The sequence below is a fragment of the Cavia porcellus genome, unplaced genomic scaffold (genome assembly GCF_034190915.1).
Source record: "Cavia porcellus strain 051 isolate PalLab524CR breed Dunkin Hartley unplaced genomic scaffold, mCavPor4.1 scaffold_15, whole genome shotgun sequence".
NCBI classification, from domain to species: Eukaryota; Metazoa; Chordata; class Mammalia; order Rodentia; family Caviidae; genus Cavia; species Cavia porcellus.
Window position 1 is genome coordinate 72375050 of NW_026947498.1, and position 22928 is coordinate 72397977.

General features: G+C 38.4%; 1 protein-coding gene across 18 annotated transcripts in view; it reads left to right on the forward strand.

Moving 5' to 3' along the window:
- Positions 1-22928, forward strand: part of Scn11a (sodium voltage-gated channel alpha subunit 11) — a 209677-nt gene that overhangs the window by 179278 nt on the left and 7471 nt on the right. For all 18 annotated transcript variants that reach the window (XM_063225143.1, XM_063225138.1, XM_063225142.1 and 15 more), the window contains 5 exons: positions 450-551; positions 903-1136; positions 1635-1688; positions 4856-4991; positions 21752-21852. In XM_063225143.1, coding sequence (XP_063081213.1) covers positions 450-551; positions 903-1136; positions 1635-1688; positions 4856-4991; positions 21752-21852 — 627 coding nt within the window. The remainder of the gene's footprint in view (positions 1-449; positions 552-902; positions 1137-1634; positions 1689-4855; positions 4992-21751; positions 21853-22928) is intronic.

Consider the following 22928-nt stretch of genomic DNA (forward strand, 5'->3'; position numbering starts at 1 on the left):
AGATTAAATTGCAAGCGCCATGTACTGCTAACCATTTCAGTATGTATTTCAAACAAGGGCATCATCTTCTATAACTAGAATACAGTGATCAAAGTTAGGAAATTTAACATGACTTCTATACTAAAATCCACATCCATTTTCAAATTTGATCAGTTGTCACAAGATTCCTTATGACTAGTTCTGTCTACTGATCCACCCTGTGTCTCTGCCCTAACGCAGCACCCAATTCATGATCCCATCCACGTTAGTGTCTCAGGTTTTTTTCCCTGGTCTTTCATTAAACGATGCAAATGTATCTTTTCTGCCTTCGTGGACTAGAGTTGCCAGACAAGGAGAGCTGTGGCTTCGCGCCTGCTCTTTCCCCAGCAGGGTCTGGCTTGCTGCGAGGCCCAGCCTCTCGAGACCTTGCTGGTTCCCCAGGGCTCATGGTCCGGTTCTCCTCTCCCCAGGTCTCTGTGGTCAGTTTTATGAATAATACAGGCTTGAAAGCCTTCCGGACTCTGCGGGCACTGAGGCCTCTTCGAGCCCTGGCTCGATTTGAAGGAATGAAGGTACAGTCTCCAAGCAGATAGCTGGAGGAGATCCCCCTGTCAGAAAGGCAGACCAACTGCTTCTGGGCTGGGCTTTCCTTCCCTTGCTAAGCTTTTCCTAGGGTTCTTCCCGCCCAGTCCCTTCAGAGTCCTACAGCAGGGATCTGCTGAGTCCTCGTTGGGTGCAGTTCAGGTCCTTCTCAGTGACCCTGGGACTGACAGCAGGACTTGCCATGGGTGGAGGGTGGGGTATGTCAGTAAAGAGAGACCTTCAAGAAACACAGCCCTGCACATCAGGCTCGTCCTGATATGATAAGAGCCTGGTGAGTCGTGCCCACCAGTGACATCTTCCTTCTGATCTGCTTCCTTAAGGTGGTGGTGAACGCTCTCATAGGCGCCATACCTGCCATCGTGAATGTTCTGCTTGTCTGTCTCATTTTCTGGCTCATATTTTGCATTCTGGGAGTAAACTTCTTTTCTGGAAAGTTTGGAAATAATACCAAAATTTTCAAAGATGACAAATGTCCTGGAGAAAATCACACCAGGCAACCCCTGAATGTCAACTTTGACCATGTGGGCATGGCTTACCTCGCTCTGCTGCAAGTGGTAAGTAGTCAGGTACATTGTTCACTCTGAGAAGAGAAAACTTGCAAAACTCTTACATAATTTGTCAGATAATAAAATTAAGCTAATAGAATCAAATCCACATGTGGGAAGCAGTGCCCTCGGATCCATTTCTCACTTAGTATCCTTAAATTCCCTTCTTTTGCTTTGTGGTACTAGGGATTGAACTCAAGGCCTTCTACTGGAGCTATTTCCACTGTCATTTCTACTTTGTATTTTTGAAACAGGGACTAGTTCAATTGCTAAATTTGAGACTGATTTCAAACTCTCAATCATCCTGCCTCAGCTTTCTGAGTATCTGGGATTATAGATGTGCACTGTCACACCTAGATCCGTGATCTTGTATGTGGGTATTCCTTCCTGGTGTGATAGGCACCATCATATTGATAATTGCCCCCTGGGCCTGGCAACCTTTGTGTAGCATGTGTCCATTGGTGGCAAGTCTACACTTGACTCCATGTTTCTCTGCTTCTGTTGCAGGCAACATATAAGGGCTGGCTGGACATTATGTATGCAGCTGTTGATTCCACAGACGTGAGTCTATGTTACACTGTATTCTAAAGTGTTAGGTTCCAATCAGAGATACCATGAGTACATGAACCACCCACACTTTCCTGCATTATAGTTCTACCAGCCAGGGTTTGTCAGTCTTATTCCTTGGGAACATGAAACATCACTGCTTGATAAATAGGGCTCTAATACATTCTTCAGTGAGGATCGGCCACCCCAATATTCTTCAAGTCCAGTGTTCTTGCTCTGTGGTGAATGAGGAAAAAATATTCATGTAAGAGATGGAGCCAGAAGCAACAGAATCACAGGAAGGTTGATTTTCTTCTCATCTTTTTAAATGGATGGACAAGAAGAGGGAAAATTTCAGAGGCTCCCTGCTTTAGACGGTGAGAAATACCTTAATACTGGCTAAATCTGAGCAAAAGAGACCCGCCTGTGGCTCCAGTATTCCTGGCAATCAGCAGAGGGCGTTCTGCTGATTGCCAACTGCTGAATTTCAGTTAAAGAAAAAAATAATCATGAAGTCCAGAGGTCTGAAGAGTAGTAAGCATTCTGGTCTATTTCTGTTTGCCAGCTGGGAAAATGTGGGGATAGAAAGGAGGAGAGCTGCCCAGAGCCACAGGGTGTCAAATGGTGGGTACCGAGTAACAAAGATCATAAATACATTCCAAAGATTACAGAACTGTCGACTCTCATAGCTGTATTTTAAAAATGTGTTCAGAAAGGAAAAAAATAGAAGTCATCTCACTACCTAGCCCGAAATTCATAAAGCTGATAACAATATGTACAAACTATTCATCCACAAAGGGCTTAAATCCAGAATCTATAATGAACTCAAGCAACTTAGCAACAACAAAAAATGGTCCAGCTTTAAAATGAGCAAGTGACCCCAAATAGACATCTCTCACAAGAGGATATAAAACTGATGAAAAAATATGTGAAAAAATACTCAACATTATTAACTATCCGAAAAATACAAAGCAAAACCACACTGAGGTATCTCTCACCCAATTTAGAAAACCTATGAACAAAACAAAACAAAATACCAAATGCTGTTGGGGACATAAAGGGCAACTTTTGTACCTGAATGGTGGGAATGTAAACTAGCACTATCATTATGAAAAACAGTATGACGATTACCCAAAAAAGGAGAAAAATAACTACCATATGGCCCAGCCACCCCAGTACAAGTGTATAGCCAAAGAAGTTGAAACAGTGTGTGTCAGACACAGCTACACTTGTATGGCTTTTGCAGCACTGTTCACAGTAGCCAAGACACGAAATCAATGCAGATGAATGGAGAAAGAATATGTGGTAAACATTCTGTTCTTTGCAACATGGATGGAACTGGAGAACACGATAGCCAATGAAATAAGTCAGGCGCTAAAAGACACATATTGCATGTTCTCATGCAGACGCTAGGAGATGGGTTTATCTGCAGATGTTAAAAGATTGGTCTCATGGAAGTAGACAGCAGAACAGTCATTACCAGAGCCTGGGGAAGAGGAGTGGAGAGAAAATGGTTAATATACAGAAGTGAAATTAGATAAGAGGAATAACTTCTAGTATGCTATAGCACAGCAGAATAACTATGGTTGACAACCATTAATTATTTCAAAATAGCTAGTGGAGATTGTCAAAGTTCTCAGCAAAAGGAAATGATACATGTCTGAAGGGTGGGTATACCAATTATGCTGGTTTGATCATTACACATTATATATATGCATTTAAATGTCCCACTGTACTGCCATAAATGTGTATTACAATGTGTCAATTAGACATAAAAGTATTTTTAAAAAAAAACATAAAGAACTTAGATGAAAGATACTTCTGGCATATACTGACCTGAAGAACTTGATTGGAGTCAATTCATGTCCACTCTGAAGCCTGATTGTCCATCAGTTCTTTCTCTCTCTCTTCCTTTCCTTCCCCTTCCCCGTCCCCTTCCCCATGCCTTTTCCGTCTGTTCTTCCTTCCTTCCTTCCTTCCTTCCTTCCTTCCCTCCTCTCCCCCCACTGTTTCTTTCTTTTAGCGTATATTGAAAATCAACACACCAAAGGATATGCCAGGCACTGACAATCCTAGAGCGAAAGGGCACAGCACAGAGAGAGCAGGACGTGGTCCGTAGGAAGGATGTATTCGATCTGCGGTGTGTCGTAGTTTAGCCACCTCTGCCCCAGGTGAATGTGCCTCTTCTCATGACCTTTTCTCAGTATGGTCCCTTCCAAGTATATGTTCATATAGACATGGGACATTCTCCTTTTTTTCATCTTTAAACTGTTACTATAATTATTAACACATATTAATTGTACAAATAAATGAGCTTCACTATGGTGTTTTAATACCAGTATGTAGTGTATCTTAATCAGGTTTAGTGTGTCTTTCTTTTGCCTTTATTTCCTCTATTTTCTTTCTTCCTTAGCTCACTACCAAGACTCTAATCCTCTGCTTTCTACTTTTAGGTCATCTTTGTTTTGGATGTTATTTTGTTTTGATATTTGTTTACACAAACAAGAGAAAATATGTGATACTTGTCTTCTGGTGTCTGGCTTATTTCATTTAAGCCATTTAAGCCATTTAAGATGATGCCTTCAGTTCCATCCATTTTCCTGCAAATGATAGGATTTCATTCTTCTTTATGACTGAATAATACTCCATTGTGTGTGATACTGTGTTTCCTTTATCTAATAGGCACTTAGGCTGATTTCATCTTTTGGCTATTGTGAATGCTGCCTTGATAAATATGGATACGCAAGTACCTCTGTGTGTGTGCTGACTTCATCTCCTTCATGTACATATCCAGGAATGCGGGAGTTCATACTCTCAGTTTTCTGAAGAAGAGTTCTTGTGGCTATGCTAATTTATATTCCACCAACAGTGTATAAATGTTCAATCAGGAGATTTTTGGAAGAGAAATATGATCATGTCACTCCTCTCTCTAAATCTCTGCATGGATCTCCATTGCTTAACAGAAAAGTCCAAGCCTCCAGCCACCCCAGCTCCCCACACTGGTACTACTCAAACCGTGTGAGGGGAAACAAGAAAGGCTGCCCCAGCCAGCACGGCTGTCACAAGGAGGGGACATGGCTAGGGCTGCTGATGGGAAACATTTTGGTGTTCTAGATAGAACAGCTAGGATGGATTCATTTCTCTTCACTAAGTGTTTTTTCTTATTAAAACATCCCCAACAGACAGAAGAGCAATTCGAGGCAAATCCATACATGTACCTTTACTTCGTAGTTTTTATCATCTTTGGCTCATTCTTTACGTTGAATCTCTTCATTGGTGTTATTATTGACAACTTCAATCAACAGCAGAAAAAGATAAGTATGCGGGTTGGACTGACGTGGGGATTTTATCTCTGCTCTGCAAGGGCGTTACTAGAACATAGCTCAGGTGCGGCTGTTGGGTAGCGTAGGCTTTGTGATCATCACAAGAACAGAAAGGAATCCTCTGCCTGAAGAACCTTGCTCGAAGGCTGAATGGGAACCAAAAAGCTGAGTTTTATCAGATCACTGTTTTTACACTGACTGACTGCATGCTTTTGTGGGAATTAAACCTGGTCCTAAAAGAATAACAGCATCCAAATCAGCATTTATGACCTAAATGCATATTTTAACACTTCAGGTATGACTTGTTATCCATGATAAACAGAAGGGGCGTTATGCTTTCAGCACACTGTATCCTGACCTCTAACGCACACCTTGGAAGATTACTAGAAGCTACTTAGAAAGATGCCCGAGCAGGGATAAGAACGGTTGTTCCATGCATTATAGTGCTCAGATGTTGTTTCTCTCTTTCTGAAATCTGCAAGGGCTTTGTACTATGTAATATCAAGGAAGATAAAAAGGACATTTAAATCACCTCATAGTGATCACCAAATGATAACCACTTTAGAAAATGCCTCCAATCATTTTGGTACAAACCCCTCCTCCAGTTACCTTCTAACTAAATATATATACATATATATGATTACTTTATATTTTTATTTTTAACAGGAAAATTAATTGCTTTTTTATTAGTACATGTTTGCAGTACATAGTAATCACATTCATTATGCAGGATTTGTGCGTGTACATGACAAAGCTTAACTGTCTCCTTCCTCTCCCCTCCCCCCAGGCCTTGCTCCCATCCCTGTTATCAAGAGTTCTATTTCCATTTCCCCTTTGATTCTCTTTTCCTTTAACTCTCTTTCCATTCCTGCTTGCCTTCTTCCCTCTCCCCATTTCTTTCCAGTTGAAAAGGTCATCTTACTTCCTAATATCTATCCTCTATTTTTCTCTTTATTTATGTTTTGGGTTTTTACACAAGAGAAACAACACAGTATTTAAAATGTGTGTCTGATTTATTTTACTTGGTTATACCAATTTATACTCTAACACTGGAAAAGAGTTTCTTTATCCTGCAGCCTTGCTAGCATTTGTTATTGGCTGATTTCTTGATGGCAGCCTTTCTTTCTGGGTGAGATGGAATGTTGGTGTTATTGTAATTTGCATTTTTGAGTGGCCAGTGATACGGAACATGTTTTCATGTATTTATTGGCTGTTTGTACTTCTTCACTTGACAAGTGTCTGTTCATTTCAGATGTCCGTATTTGGAATGGGTCTTTAAATTTGGGGGAGGGGTCTAATTTTTGAATTCTTTATATGTTCTAGATATTAGTCCTCTGTCTGAAGAGTTGCTGGCAAAAATTTTGTCACATTTTACAGGTTGTTTCTTCATTCTGTGGGTGGTTTCCCTTGCTGTGCAGAAGCTTTTTAATTTGATGTGACTCTGGGGCTGGGGATTTAGCTCAGTGGCACAAGCATTTGCCTGGCAAGTATGAGATTGTGAGTTTGATTCCTGGTACAATAAAAATAATAATTTGATGTGAGTCCATTTGTTGATTCTTTGTAATAGTTCTTATACAACCATAGTTTAGTTCATAAAATCTTTGCATGCACCCATGCCTTCAAGAGTTTTACCCACTGCATCTTCTAGCAGATTAAGTATTTCTGTTTTATTATTAAGATCTTTGACTCATTTCAGTTTTAGTTTAGTGCATTGTGAGAGTTATGGATCCAGATTCAATGTTTGGAATGTGGTTAGCCAGCTTTTTGCAGCACCATTTGTTAAGGAGTTTATCCTTCTTCCAGTGCAGGTGTTTGGCCTCTTTTTAAAAAATAAAGTAGCTTAATTGTGCCTGGAGTTGTTTGTGCATCTTGTCTCCTGTTCCCCTGGTTTGTTTGTTTTTGCTAATACCATGCTGTTTTTTTAATCACTGTAGCTTTTCAGTATAATTTGAAGTCTAGGATTATGATACCCCTGCCTTGTTGCCTAGAATTACTTTTGATGTTCTGAGTCTCTTCTAGTTCCGCATGAATTTTATTATTGTTTTGGGATTGCATTAAACCTATGTAACATTTTTAAAAGAATGGTCATTTACTATATTCATTCTTCTTATCCAGGAAGAGGGTCATCTTTCCATTTTCCAATATCCCTTTCAATTTCTTTTTTTCAGAATATTGTAGTTTTCGTAGTAGAGGTCTTTCGTTTCCTTGGTTAGGAATATCAATTCCTAAGTATTTTGTTTTTCTTGATGCCATTGTGAAAGGTATTGTTTCCCTAATTTCTCTCTTGGTGAGTTTGTTATTCGTGTACAGGAATGCCATTGGTTTTGAGTGCTGAATTTGTTCCTACAATTTTATAAAATTTTGTTATTGTAGGATTGCTTTGGTGGGAGTTTTTGAGGTTTTCTATGTCATCAGCAAATAATGATAATGTAACTTTCCTTCCTACACATATTCTTTTTATTTCTTTGTCTTTTTTAACTACTCAGGCTAGTATTTTAAGAACTGTATTGAACAAAAGAGGTGACAGTGGAATTCTTTGTCTTGATCCTGAGTTTAGTGTGAAAACTTTCAGCTTTTTTCCATTTAGTATGATGTTGGACATTTGTTTGTGATAGACGGATTGTATGAAATTGACTTTCTGTTCCATATTTCTTCAGGGTTTTTATCATGAATGGCCATTGGATTTTGTCAAATGCTTGTTCTGCGTGCATTAGATGACCATGTGGTTCTTGGCCTTGCTTTTGCTACTGTGATATATTACATCCATCCATTTGTGTATGTTGAACCATCCTTGCATCCCTGGAGTGGAGTTTACTCTGTCAGTATATAATTTTTTTGGTGATTTGCTGCTTTCTGTTTGCCAGTAAATTATTGAGAATTTTTGCATCTATGTTCATTAAAGAGATTGGCCTAGAGTTTTACTTTCTGTTTGAGGCCTTTTCTGGCTTTGGTATGAAGGTAATGCTTACTTCCAGGAATGAGTTTGAGACTATTGCTTCCCCGTCCCCTTTAAAGAGTTTATGAAGCAATGGCATTAGATCTTCTTTAAAATTCTTGTAGAATTTGACAGGACCTCAGCTTTTCTTTGTTGGTAGTTTTATTAATTACTTGTTTGAGTTCATCGACTGATACTGTATTATTCAGAATTTTTGTATCTTTTTGCTTCAGCTTTGGTAATTCATATGTATCTAGCAATCTATCCTTTCTAATCTTCCATTTTATCAGAATATATATTTTCAAAATAGTTATCAGTTATCTCCTGAATTTCTGTAGAACTTGTTGTGATTTCATCCTTTTCATGTCCATTAGTGTTTGTTTTATAAAGTTGTGTGCACCAGTATTTGGTGCATATATATTTATGAATTGTTCCCTTGATCTTATTTGTCTCTTCTGATCAGCTGTGGCTTGAAATCCAGTTTGTCTGCAATCAAAATATATATTCCTAATTTTTTCTGGGTTTCTGGGTGGAATACTTTTTTCCAAACCTTTGACTTTCAGTCTGTGAACTTTGGGGTTAAATGTGTTTCTTGTATACAGCATCTTGTTTCATGATCCATTTGACCATACTTTCTTTTGACTGGTGAACTTAGACCACTGACATTGATGGTTATAACTAATGGATATTGACTTATCCTTTTTATTATATTATTTTCCTGCCATTGGTTCCTTTCTTTTCATTCAGTTTAACTGCTTTCTGGTATAGTTTGTATCTAAATGCCCCCCCCCCAGGCTTCAGAAGATCATAGATGGAGATCTTTTAGAACTGGCTGGATTTAGGGCATGTGATGCTGGGACTAGGGGTGTGTTTGTCTACTACTGGAATTAGTACAGTTTTGGGTAGCACCACCTAAGAAGCTGATAGTCTAGATGGAATCCGGAGAGAGGCCGGCTGGCTGCTACAGCTTGCTCCTTGTTTCCTTCTGTCTTGCCTTGAGCCAGCTGACTATGGACTGAAAGCTCTACAAACTGTGAGTGAAAATAAAGCTTTTCTCCCTTAGCATATTGGTGTTGGGAATTTTGTTCCAGCAATAACAAAATTAGGGCACTTGCCTTTCCTAGTGGATTCATTCTACTCGGTGTTTTGAGATTGGTATCTTTTTTGTCTCTTTGTACAATATCTTTGAAAAATCTTTTGGAGTGCTGGTTTTGTGGTCATGAATTTTTTTAGTTGCTCTCTTTATCATGGAAGTATCATATTTCCCCATCAATTCTGAAAGATAGTCTCAGAATTGATGCACTAACCTGGGTTGGAAGTTACTTTGTTTTTTGGTACTCGGGATTGAACTCATCACCTCACGATTGTAAGGCAGGTGCTTATGCCTGCTTAGCTAAATCCCTGGCCCCAGAAGTTTTCTTTTAAGGGCTTGAAACATTTCACTCCAAGTTCCCCTTAGTTTTAGGGTATGTGTTAGGAAGTCTGCTGTAAGTCTGATTGGTTTTCCTTTATAAGTAGTTTGTTTGTTTTTTTTTAAACTTCTATTCTTGTGTTTCTGGAATCTTGAGTATTATGTATGCTGGATTCTTTGTTTTTTTGTTTTTTTTTTTTTCTTTGATCATGGCTATTCAGGATTCTACGTGCCTCACTTGCCTGTATGTTAAATTCTTTTTCCTTAGCTGGAAAGGTTTTCTGTTATTACTTTGCAATCATACTGTTTGTGCTGTCTTCTAAATTTTCATTGCTTCCAGTTAACCTCAGATCAGTCTTCTTTGCATGATCTAGCAGCTGCTGGATACCTTCGTAATGTTCCCTTGTTAATTTTAGTGTGTCTCTCATTAGTTGCTTACCAACCATAGTCCTGTCTTCTGGGTCTGATGCTGTGTCCTCACATTTGTCAGTTCTGCTGCCTATACTTTCAATCAGGTTTTTAACCCCCTGAATTTCTATTTGAAGCTGCTTTATAAACTCCAATTCTTTACTGTGCTTGGACATTTATGGCTTATATCTCTTTTTGATGCTCCTTTAGTTTTTTATTAGCATCACCTCTTGATTTGCTGATCATTTGTTTTATTAGAATTATTGGCTTACTTATCTTTGTTTTGAATTAATCGAATGTCTTATTGATCAGTTTTGTTACCACCATTGCCATTATTTCAGATATTTAAACTGTGTGACTCTTGATTTCTGTCCCCCTTGATGCTGTGTGGATTTGCTGTGGGTAGTTAGGAGCTTTTAGAGGCACTTAGCTTCCATGTGTTCTCTTTTTCTGGTTTGTTTTCTGTGCTGAGGCTGCACATTGCTTATGTGGGTACCTTTTTTGCTGGCCTCAAGTCCTCTTTTAGTAATATCTAATTTTCAGAGATGTCCTTCAGATGTAGCTAGATAATAGCCTTTGGTCTGTCTCAAAAACCAAGCACCTCTGGTTATTAGGAAGGAAAGGATTCAGCCTGTTTGGCTCAGTACCCAGTTATTTGGTAATAGGCTGCAGTATTGTTCATTCATTTGTTTGTTTATTTAGTAGTAGGAATCAATTTCAGAACCTCACACTTGCCTGGCAGATGCTTATGCCACTGGGCTGTATCCCTGGCCTATGTATGTATTTTTGATACCGGGTCTTTCTATGTAGTTCAGGCTGGCCTTGAATTCAATATGTAGCTCAGGCTGGCCTCAAACTCTCAGCAGTCCTCCTGAATCATTCTCCCTAGTGCTGAGATTAGAGTGTGCACCACCATGCGTGGGAAGTATTGTTTATGACCCCTAGGCAATCTAAACACTAAAACAGAGAAAAACTGTCGAGAGCAACAACTTTGTGACCTTTATAAAGTAGTAAAATTAGCAACAATAGCATCAAATTCAAACTGGATAATGACAGACTCTAATAACTAACACTGTATCAGCTTTAACCATAAAAACAAGATGTATAGTTATAGTACAAACTCTAATACCAACCTGATATTGATATGCTACTTCAGTAGAGCAGTCCTCAGCTGTAGTAAGATACAGTTAACCTCCTATAGACTTACATGTGTTAGTGATTATACTAGTAAGGATGGTGGTGTAGGAATGGGGACATGAAAAAAACAGGATCTGAAAAATTAATGGAAGATGAGAAGAAAGTGGCAAAACTGAAATAAACGATTCTATTAAGGAATAAAGAAAATTAGGATTAGAGAACAGTAACAGAAAACCAACTAGGAAAAAGATAAATAATAAGGAATAGAGATTAAACTAGAAGAAATAAAGAAACACTAAGGAAACAAGTTGAAAGACAGCAAGTAAAAAAGGAAGAGAGAAAGAAAGGGGAACTAATCCAACCAATAAAACTAATATTTAAAAGAGAGAGAAAAAAAAAAGAAAAAAATCTCAGGTGCAAAACTTAATGAAATATTATAAAAGAGAGAAATAAGAAAATGGGTGATAAAACTCCAGCCTCTACCAAATGAAATTAAAAATACCAATAAAGGAGAAAAACAGTCAAAGGAAGGGAGAAAAAAGAGAAAATATCCTGCCTAGTTCCAGAGTAATGTCCCCCGCCCCCAGAGCTTGCAGTCTTTAATCCACCAGATCCCATTTCTCTCTGCCCCGTTTACTTGCCTATGGGCTTGTGTGTGACTCCTCTGTTTAATGGGTCCCCCAACTACAGTCCAGTCTCTGGCAATCACTCAAACCTTGCACAGGCCCAGGGAAGTGGTGGGGCCTTAGAATCTAGGGGGAAACTCAAGCAGGCTTGGGACTTCTGACATGAAGCTGGCTGGTCTGGGACCAGTACTAAATACCCGGTGGATTTTCCTGTGTCCATGGGACCAGCTCAGAACACCAGATAGAGGCTCTTGCCAGTCCCTGACACTGAGTGGAGACCCAGCTGTGCCTGGGACTGATGAGATTCCTTGGGGCCCATTGAGTATGCTGAGCTTGGGTTGGAATCTCATGTAGTCTCGGGACGCCAGGCAAATGAGGTGGACCTTTCCCCAGTGCTGGGTATGAGATAGTGCTCCAGTGGGCGTGGGACTGAGTGGTCAGAGTACTAGCTGAAGACTCATATGAGCCAAGGGCTTCTGTGGACACCCAGGATGCCTAGGAAATCTCTGGTGTATCTGGAGGTGGCAGTGGAGCAGTGAGCCATGGGAGGAGACTCAAATGATCTCAGGGTATCAGACACAGACTCGAGGGAACCAGTTTGAGCTGTGTGTACCAGATGGAGGTCCTGCTTGGTGCTGGGACAAATTCAAAGCATCCAGCAGTGAATCAGGTGTGTTTGAGACACTTAGTTGGGACTTAAATAGGCCCAATGTGGATGGTGACTTAGGCAAAAGCAGCAGTGGCTGTTCACTTGTTTATCATCCAACTGTCTGAGGTCAGAAGGAGGAGGAGGGAGCCCTTGTTGGCTCCTGGTGAGGACGCTACGTGGTTTCAGCATTCTCCGTGTCCAGCGAGGGGATGAAGGATGGAGGGGTCCATATGCCTCAAGTCTACCCCAGGAATCTAGTCTCTACGCACTCCTTGGTTCTCTCTCTGGGGTTCTGGGAAGTTCCCAAGATGGCCATTCCTGGGCTGAGTGAGGCTGAGGACCTGAAGACCAGCCCTGGTGGGCTACTTCCCCTCTTTTTAACTCCATTCCAGATGTTTTGTTTACTCTATAAGTGTTTTCTTTCAAACTGATTTTTCCTATCAAGGTGTAGAAAGTTACCTGGGTTGATTGTCTCTGAATCCCTACTGTGTGACTCCTCCTCTGTTTGACCGTGTTCCTCCTATGTTTTTAATTTTGTAGTTTCTGAGCTGTTATAAGCTTATGTCATAAAATCATTTTCCCTGTAAAATTTTTCAGGGCTGAATTTTATTACATGTTATGAATAGACCATAAATTCTCTTATCATTCCTCAGTGGGCATTTAGGTCATTTTTAAATTTGCTCTTTTGCAAAACTTACGAACATTCTTAGAATGTGTATTTCTGATTATTTACTCAGAAAAAGTTTCTAGGCTTAGAATACTGAAGTCATTAAAGATATTGACAAATTATCTCTTAGAAGTACTTTCACAGGTATCCTTTTTTTTTTTTACACTTTTTTTTTCTTTTTTCTTTTTATTGGTACTGGGGATCAAACTCACAACCACCTGCTTGCAAGGCAGGCACTTATGCCGCTGAGCTAAATCCCCAGCCCCAGTAGCCTCTTTGTGCAAGGCATGATGTAATAATGCCTGTTAACTCTCTTCTCATTGTTATAATTTATTCAGTTTTTTCTAGACCAATGGGAGAAAGTATTACCTCATTGTTTTGTATTTATTTATTTGATCATTAGTAAGGTTAGACTTTTTCATAGGTAATGTCCAAGACCACTTCCTAAGAATCGTCTGTCTATATCTCTTGCCTATTTTTAAGGCAGGCTGTCATCTTTTCCTATGCATTTTAGCATATGTCCAATTTGTGACATACTTCTTACAGTTTTGTAATGACTTTTTGACTTCTGTTAGAATTTTGACTTCTGTTAGAATCAAGTATTAGTATTTTTACAGAGTCAAATTCCCAACCTTGTTCTTTTGGGTTTCTTTTCTTGCATTTATAGACCAAAGGCACTTCAGACTCCTTTTAATCTTCTTGTTGGACTCATGTAATTCATCCATAATGGACATTGGTACCAGCTAGCCTGCCTGGCATCCACTGGAAGTGTCATCTACTATTGTCATACAACTATATTCTGCCAATCAGGAGGATGTGATCAACATAGAGTCACCTCTGTAATAGGGATTTGATTGCAATCAATACCTAAAATTTAGTATAAGCCCTCTAATATGTTTGATTTTTAAATTTAAACTTAGATTAGAAATTATTATTTTGATCAGTTCATTGCATCCTTTTATTCTGTTTTGTTTTTTATAATGGAAAATTTCCAACAAGAGTATTCTAGAATGATACTAGAATATCCATCACCTAGCACAGGATTTACTGATTTAAGAACATCTTTGTACCATCTATATCCTTATTCATCTCTGCTACTAGATGTGCTGTGGAGCAAGTCATGGACATAATATCATTTCATTATAACAGTTTTAGAATATATATTATTTAAAACATGACCATAATTTCACAGTCAAACCACACATTTGAAATGAATTCTTTAAATTTATCAAATACTCATTCTATGTTCCGGGTGCCCTGAGCCTTTAATGGTTTTAAAGATTTATTTATTAATTTTTCTCTCATTTACTTATTCATTTTTATTAAAGCTTTGTTTGGTCTTATTTTTAACTCAAGATCCAAATAAGAGCCTTCGTTTGGCAGCTTCTTCATCGTCTGAAGTGACAGGATGTTCCAGGTGTAGTTGTACCTTTTCTGCCTTAGATCCGGCATCAACCATTTGTTTAAGGACTACTGGGTTTAGTTTGATTTGGTTTTGTGAGAAATGGTGTTCTAAGATCATAATCTGATATGCTTACTGTCACTGTTTCTAGCTTTTTCATAGGGAGCTGCTTCAAATTCAGTATACATGAAAATACATATGTAGAAATAGCACACTGATCATTCATTTAATGTTTTTTCTGGTACATCTGTCTTTTCTGTTTTCCACACTGAGAAGCCTGGCTCTCAAGGGCATAGAAAGTTATGATAAATTACATTTACCCAGAGTTACTCATTTTGTCTGTTCCACAGCACATTCACGCACGACCACCTTAGAATAACAGTATTAATGCTATTATGACAAATATGACTACTAAAAGATTTATTTCTGACCAGCATCTTGCAACATCTAGTTGCTTTCTAGGTCAGCTGCTAGGACTGTGTGTGTCTGGGCCCTGCCTTTGTCTACAGGTATCAGAGAAGACTGGGTTTTTACTCCTTAACCAGATTGTGAATTTCCTGGTTGTATTTCATTGCCAAAGATAGACTGTTTTCTTCTTCACCCCTTCATTGGTGGCCTTAGATAGTGTCAGGCCCTTGCCAGCTTCTCTTTCCTTTCGTATTAGCCCCTTTCCACAGTCTCCTTCTAGTTACTAAAACTCAGATCCTAGTTGACAGAGCTCAGTAAGTGCTTTCAGGCCAACCACAGCTCTGGGGCTAGTTTAATGTTCTTGATTGTCTTATTTCTGTGCAAGCTCAGCTATATATTTAGAAAGAATTCTCTCCCATATTATCTGGTATTTCTAGACATTTGGCCTCTGAATTTTTCAAAAGTGAAAATCCCAGTTCATTTTTTCAATCTTTTTTTCTTGTTCAGTAGTGCAATATTTAAGGTTCTGTAAATTAAATCTGGACAGATTTAATATAATTTTATTAGTAGTGTAATATGTATTTCAGAGAATTTCAGTTGCCATTTTCTGGGATTTTTTAATCTAACTTTTCTTACTTATTTTCTTTATAAATATATTTTATTAGTGGCATTAATTCTTTAAGGTCCTGGAGTTCAATTGATATTTTCTTACATGTGTATGTGTTTCGATCATAACCACCACCCTTCGTTCCCTCCAGCCCTTCCCCTTATTCTATTTTTGTCTAGGAATAGTCTTCCCTTCTATCTTCGTCATCTTTTAAACTCCACATATTAGTGAAAATATGCAATATTTCTCTTTCTGTGCCTGTCTTATTTCACTTAACATGGTGCTCTCCATTTCCACCCATTTTCTTGCAAATAACATAATTTTGTTCTTCATTATGGCTGAATGATAAATACAGCATTATGTGTATACACCACATTTCCTTTACCCATTCATCTGTTCATGGACACCTATGCTGGCTCTATATCTTGGCTATTATGATCGTGCTACAAAAACACTTGGACAGGTAAGTATCCCTATAGTGTGCTGATTTTAATTCCTTTGGGTATATACCAAGGAGTGGTAGAGCTGGGTCATATGATAGCTCTATTTTTTTTTTTTTTTTTGAGGAAGCTTCATATGGATTTCCATAGGGGATTACATTCACAGCAAAAGTGTAAGAAGCTTCCTTTTTCCCTGTATCTTTACCAGAATTTATTTATTGTTGTAGTAGTAGTAGTAGTAGTAGTTGTTGTTGTTATATTCTTAATGATGACCATCCTGACTGGGATGGGATGGAATCTCAATGTATTTTTGATTTGTGTTTCCCTAGTAGCTAAAGATGTTGAGCTTTTTAAAAATACTCATTTGTCATTTACACTTTGAGAATTCAGTCTATTCAGTTCATTTCCTCACTTACTGATTGGGTTGATGTTTTGGTGTTCAAATGTTCGTGTTTTGTATATATTTTAGTTATTGATACTCTGTCAGATGACTGACTGCTGAAGATTCCTGTCACTGTGTGGGCTGTCTCTTCACTCGATTAGTTCCCCTTGCTATGGGCAAACTTTAATTTGATATAATCCCTTTGATTCTTGCGATTATCTCATGTGTCATTGGAATTGCATTCAGGATGTCTTTGCCTGTGCCTGTGACTTCAAGTGTTTCCGCTGTGTATTCTTACATTGCTTACAAACCTTAAAGTTCCATACTTAGGTCCTTGATCCATTTCAAGTTAATTTTTTTTAACCCGGTGCGAGATAGGGATGCAATTTTAATGTATATATAGATACTCAGTTTTCCCCGCATACTTGTTGTAGAGGCGGCCTTTTTTCCAATGTGCTTTTAGCTCCTTTGTCAGGAATCGGATGGTTGTATTTGTGTAGTCTGCTCCGTGTCCTCTGTTCTATTCCACTGATCTGCGTGCCTGTTTAAGTGCCTGTACGATGGTATCTTTGTTACTACGGCCTTACAGTATAATTTGAAATCAAGTATTGTGATGTTTCCAGCCAGCATTGGTCTTTTTGCTTAGGTTCTAGATCTTTTTGTGTTTCCATATGAATTTTAAGATTGTTTTTCTAATTCTGTGAAGAATGTCACTGGAATTCTGATGAGGCTTGCATTGACTCTGTAGGTCACATTTGGCAACATGGCCATTTTAACAATATTAATTGTACCAATCTGTGAATGTAGGAAGCATTTCCATCTTCTAGTGTCTTATTCAGTTTCTTGATGTAGTGTTTTTAAACTTTCATTATATATGTATTTCACCTCTTAGGTTAGGTTGAAAGGTGGTTTTGTTTTAAAGCTATTTGAATAAATTGTTGTCCTGATTTCTTTCAGCTAGTTTATTATTAGTGCATAGAAAAGCTGTTGGTTTTTAAATGTGTATACTGCTACTTTCCTGAATTTGGTAATCAGCTCTAAAAATCTTTTGGTGGAATCTTTAGAGTAGAATCTTTAAGATCTTATAAGTATAGCATCAAATAATCTGCAAATAAGAATAATTTGATTTTTTCCCTTTCTATTTGTATCACTTTTATTTATTTCTCTTATCTAATTACTGTAGCTAAAATTTCAAATACTACAATGAATAGGACTGTCAAGAGTTGACATCTTTGCCTCATTCCTGATTTTAGAGGAAATGAAAGGTTTTTCCCCCAAATTGGGGAAAACCCTGATGCTTACTCTGAGTTTACTGTAGGTAGCCTTTGGTAAGTTGAGAAACCATCTTTTTATACCTAGTTTCTGCAGGGCTTTGATCATGAAGCGTGCTGAAATTTGTCAAAATCTTTTTTATACATCAATTGAGATGATTGTGTAGTTTTATCCTTGATTCTGTTTATGAATTGATTCGCACTTACTGATTTGCAGATGCTGAGTCATGCTTGCATTTCTGGAGTGAAACCAACTTAATATGGTGTATGATCCTTCCAATGTATTGTTGAATTCAGTTTGCCAGTATTTTACTACAGGCTTTTTCATCTTCATCAAGATACTGGCCTGTAGCTTTCTTTTTTAGTTGTATCTTTATCTTCTTTTAGTATCAGGGAGATTGATGTTGGCCTCATAAAATGAGTTTGGAAGTGTTCCTTTTCTATTTTGTGGATTAGCTTGAGAAGCACTGGTAGTGATAGTTCTTCTTTACAGGTTGGTAAAATTCATCAGTGAACCTGGCTGGGCCTCAGTTTCTATTACTATTTTAATCTTGTTGTGTGTTATTGATCATTTAGACTTTTTATAACCTCTTGGTTCAATTTTGGTAAGTCATATAGGCCCAGAAGCTTATCCGTCTGGTTCTGGTATATTTTATTTCCATTTTTGTTTGATTTTAGGAATTTTTAAATTGTCTTCCAGGTTTTTTAATGACCCTTGATCATTCAAAAGTGATCATCCAGCCTCCATGTGTTTGTATAGTTTCTCTTTCTGTTTCATTCCATTATGGTCTGGTAAGATGCAAGAAATTATTTCAATATTTTTGTACTTCATAGGACTTCCTTTGTGTCCCTAAAATGTGATCTATTTTGGGAAACATTCCTTGAACTACTAAAAAGTACATGTATCGTGTAGTCATTGGATGGAATGCTTTGTAGCTGTCTGCTAACCTTATTTGATCTATGGCATAGTTTAATTCTGATGTTTCTTTTTTTGATTTTTTAAAATCTGGATAACTTACCTGTTGATGACAGTGGAGTCTTGGATTCACCTACTGCTATTGTTTTGGAACTGGTCTGTCCCTTTATGTCAAGCAGTGTTTGTTTTATGAAACTGAGCACCCCAATGTTTAGCACATATGTTTTTACAATTATTATGCCTTCTCAATGTATTGTTACTTTTATTCATAGGTAGTAAAAATAATTGCTGTCTCATTAATTTTGAAATCCACTCATTAATCGCTCTCATCTTGAAGTCCGCTTTGTCAGATGTGAGTAGAGCCCCCCTGCTTGTCAGATTCCGTTTGCAGGGAATCTTGTTTACCATTTTTTTACTTTCAGCCTGCATGTCTTTGTTGACCCCACGGGCAGAAGAGAGTTGGATCTTGTTTTTTTAACTCAGTCTGCCAGTCTTTGTCTCTTAATTGCAGAATTAAAACCATTTACAGTCAATTATTATTGAAAGACATGCACTTAATTCCTGGCTTTTTATTTTTTTGTTTGTTTGTTGTCTTGCTTGCTTTTATACCAAGAATTGACCTTGTGCCAGGCAAAAATTCTGTATTTTGTTTTGTTTCTAATGTTTGATTTTTCCTAATCCCCAGTAGGCAATCTACTCTTCCTCTTCTGTGTGTATCATTCCTTTAATTATGTTATGCATTGCTGGCTTAGTGATCATGAATTTCTTTACTTTATGCTCATCTTTGAAGTTCTTTATTTCTCCTTCAGTTCGGAAGGACAGCTTTGGTGATCATATCTGAGGTTCTGGAATGAATTCTGTGTGCTCCTCACCTTTAGAATTTCTGTATAGAAGCTTGCAGTTATTTCAGTGGGTTTGCCTCTACATATCAATTGGCTCTTCTGTCTTGCATTCAGTATTCTTTTTCTTGTTCTCTTGACATTTTAACTATAATGTCATGTGGATAGGTTTTTTTCTGGTCATACCTTTTTTGGGGTACCAAATTCTTCCTGTACCTGAATGTTCATATTTTTCCTAGGATAGGGTAAGTGTTATTATTTCATTGAGTGTTTTTCTGTGCCATTAGTCTGAGTCTTGGCACCCTTTTTCTAGACCAAAATTTCATAAGTTGACATTTTAAGTATGTTCCTGGTTCTTAGATGTTTTATTTATAATTTACTGTTTCTTTACTAATGTTTAAATATAATAATTCATCAGCCTTGTGTTCAAGCCTTGAAATTCTTCCTTTTGCTGGATTGAGTACGTTGGTAAGAGTTTTCACTGAGTCTTTATTTGACTTCTTACACTTCCCCCCATGATTTGTGTTTGGTTCTTCATCGAAGAATTTTTTGAATTGTTCCTTCCTATTCTGCATTATCTTCCTTAATTCATTCACACATTAGTTTTATCTTTGAAGTCATTAATCATTAAAAAATCAGAATTTTTAAGTTTTTCCAGCATTTCATCCACTTCAGTGTCTGTGTTCAGAGGAGCCATGTTGCTTTGTCTTCGCATACTTCTTGTTTCTCTGTTAAGGTTTGTGCCTTTATCTGGATGTAGTTCTCCACATTTATGTTAAGGGCCTAGTGTCCAGACTCCTTTGAGTGCTTGATCTCCAGCCACCAGAGGAGAAAACTACACAAATGATAATAACCCAAAGAGAAAGTAGATATTGATGTACAGTAATACCAGTTAAAAGCACTAACTGAATCACCATTTATAATAGGAAAAGCAACAGTAATGATACAGAGTTGAGCAAAAAGTTAAAATTTGATAAAAGTTAAAAAATAATAATGATAAAGTAATTATAGAAATGGAGGGGCAGGGAAAGAAAAATGAAAGAAGCAGAATATTTAAAAAGAAGAGAATATAAAAGGGGTAAAGTGATGAAGTGAAATGAAACTACAATTAAAGAATTTTAAAAGTAGATAAAATTAGGTAAAAGTAACAGGAAAAACAACAAGCAGAGAAAGAAAGAAAAAAGAAAAATGAAAAAAAAAAGTCCCCAAACTTTCTCTACGTCAAGGTGGTTCATGTGGAGAAGCTTTCTTTTCTGCATGTATAGTATTGTAATCTACCAGCTATGGAGGAAGATTGGTGAGCTGCACGGGGCCCTGCTCTGTTTCCAAACCCACTGACACGCTTTTTGTGAGTGCTGAGTCCTGCTCTGCCGTTCCTGCTAGGTGGGGCCAGTTAATGACACATTGTCTGCCCCGAGGCTGTGTTCACTCTAGAGGCTTCAGGGGTTTGTGACCTTCTGTAGATCCCCAGCCACTGTATTCCCAAATAACTTGGTCAGTAGGTGAGTAAATGGTTCTCACTTGCTCCAGCAAGTAAACCCAGAGATGTGGCCAACATCCAGGCAGAGGCGTAGCTCTGAAATCCTGGGCAGGTGGGGAAAGCTTAACTACTGAGTTCTGTGCTGGAAGGAGACCGCAAGGAAAGCCAGCCAGTTTGCGGAACGTGACCCTGGAAGTTTCAGACCCAGTCCCCTCAGAAAGCCACACAGCACAGAGGACAGGAACTGCGTCCTCCACAGCCTGCGCTCCCAGCTGCTTAAACTTCTCGGGAGGTCTGTGCCACCGCTGCCTGTCTCCCCAGTGTCACTCCGGGTCACTGGGATGGAGTGTCTCCAGAGATCGTGAAGTGTAACTTGTCTGACTTAAACAGCAGGGCTCATCTCGGAATGGTTCCTAGTTATTGCACTCTGATACACAGTGAGCGCTGCACTGAGTTTCCTTTCCAAAACTACCTTGCCATCCAAAAGGAATTACTTACAGAATAAAACCCCACACTGGGTTTAAGCTTGCAGTAGTCGTGGAATTTTCCTGGGGTTAGAACTGCTAGCCCAGGTATTACTGAGTCTGTTAGCTCTCTCTGGGCTCATGTTATATTCACAGAGTTGGGTTCCCCTAACACCAGGGCGTGAGGGTTGGTGTTTCAGACTGGTACATTCTCTTCTCTGTGGTGCCCGTCTGTTTCTCTGTGACTTTCAGCTTTCCTATCACCCGTCTCTTCATTCCTGGAGCTCTTTTCTTTCTCGTTGAGTATCTGTTTTCCAGCTGTATTGATTCCAGGTCATGGAGAAGCTACGAACTGCTGCTACCACTCTGCCATCTTGTCTCCATCTCTAATTCCTATTATTGTTACATTTTGGCTTAACTTATGCAACCTGACATTTTTCTAATTTTATGTGTTTCTGGGGGATGTCTGTAAGCAATCTATAATCTTTATTACAAAATGTGAAACATAACCGTTAAAAGTAACCTTATTTTTCTCGTGTCCCTTAACTTAAAAACTATTTTCTTTTAGTTCTTCTGTAAGTCCAACTTCTTTTGTTTTATGTTCCAAATTTTGAAACTGCTCATATAAATGTAATGAAAGTTTAAAATTGTTACTAAAAATTTAGAACTTGATTCTAAAAGGTAATTGGCTCTCATCTCCTCTGTGTACTTAGGTGGCCAAGACATTTTTATGACAGAAGAACAGAAGAAATACTATAATGCAATGAAAAAATTAGGAACTAAAAAGCCTCTGAAACCAATTCCAAGGCCTCTGGTGAGAACAATGGAATGATTCTAAATATGTAGCTCTGATAAGCAATTATGAGCAAATCAGATTTCTGCAAAGCCATCCAAATTTATAGAAGGGCTTTGCAGAAATGTTAAAATTATCTAAAAACTCAAGAACCCAGATACACACAAGTCCTTAAAAATTTAGGTATTCGTATTTATGAATACCAGCCTGGAGAACAACTTTAATTTTTGGTGAACAAACAGTAGGTGCTCAGTGTATACAGCTTGCCATGACACAAACTTAGTAGGTTGTTTGAACTTAAGTGGTTTAAAATGTATTTACATTGTCCTTTACAAGTGTGAAAGCAATGACTGGTGTGAGGGCAAGGGTTTGCACACTCATCTCCACTGTGCAAGTCTTGACAACAGCTCTGGGTATCAGCGGGTGGAGGGCTCTTCTGTAAAGCACAGACAGTAAGCCAGTAAGTTAGTGTTTGCTGCCCTGTGGTTTCTGCCTCTGCTTCTGTATTACTGTACTCGGCTCTGATGACAAAGAGCGAGTCAGTGTGATTTTGGTGTAGCACAACTGCGTTTATTTATGGACATAGAAATGTGAATTTCATAGAACTTTCATGTTTCACAAGGTTTATTCTTCTTTTGACTTTTTTCTCTGAACATTTAAACATGCAGAAGCCGTTCTGAGATCATGGGCAAAATGAAGTGAAACTAGAGATTTGGCTGGGTTTCATCTGTGAGTCCTAACTTGCTGACCCTGCTGTCTGCGAATCTGACTTAATCCAGTGCTGTGGGTCAAGACAGAAGTACCCAGTACTGCTCTGTGCTTGAGATTTAACTGGGGAGATGGACGCCCTACTGTATTTGAAAGCATTGGATTGTAAAGTGCAACTGAGCATCGATAGGCCAGAAACCAAATACCTGAATTTTTTGTTGCTGACATGATGCCACCAGTGGAAGATCCCACACGGACCTTACATGGCAGGTCCCAACGTGTGGGCGCACTTAGAATATTATATAAAATTACCTTCAGTCTAAATCTGAGTTAAGACTTCAAATCCACCCTTAGCTCTGTACTTATAACTTTACCTCCCCAGACATTGT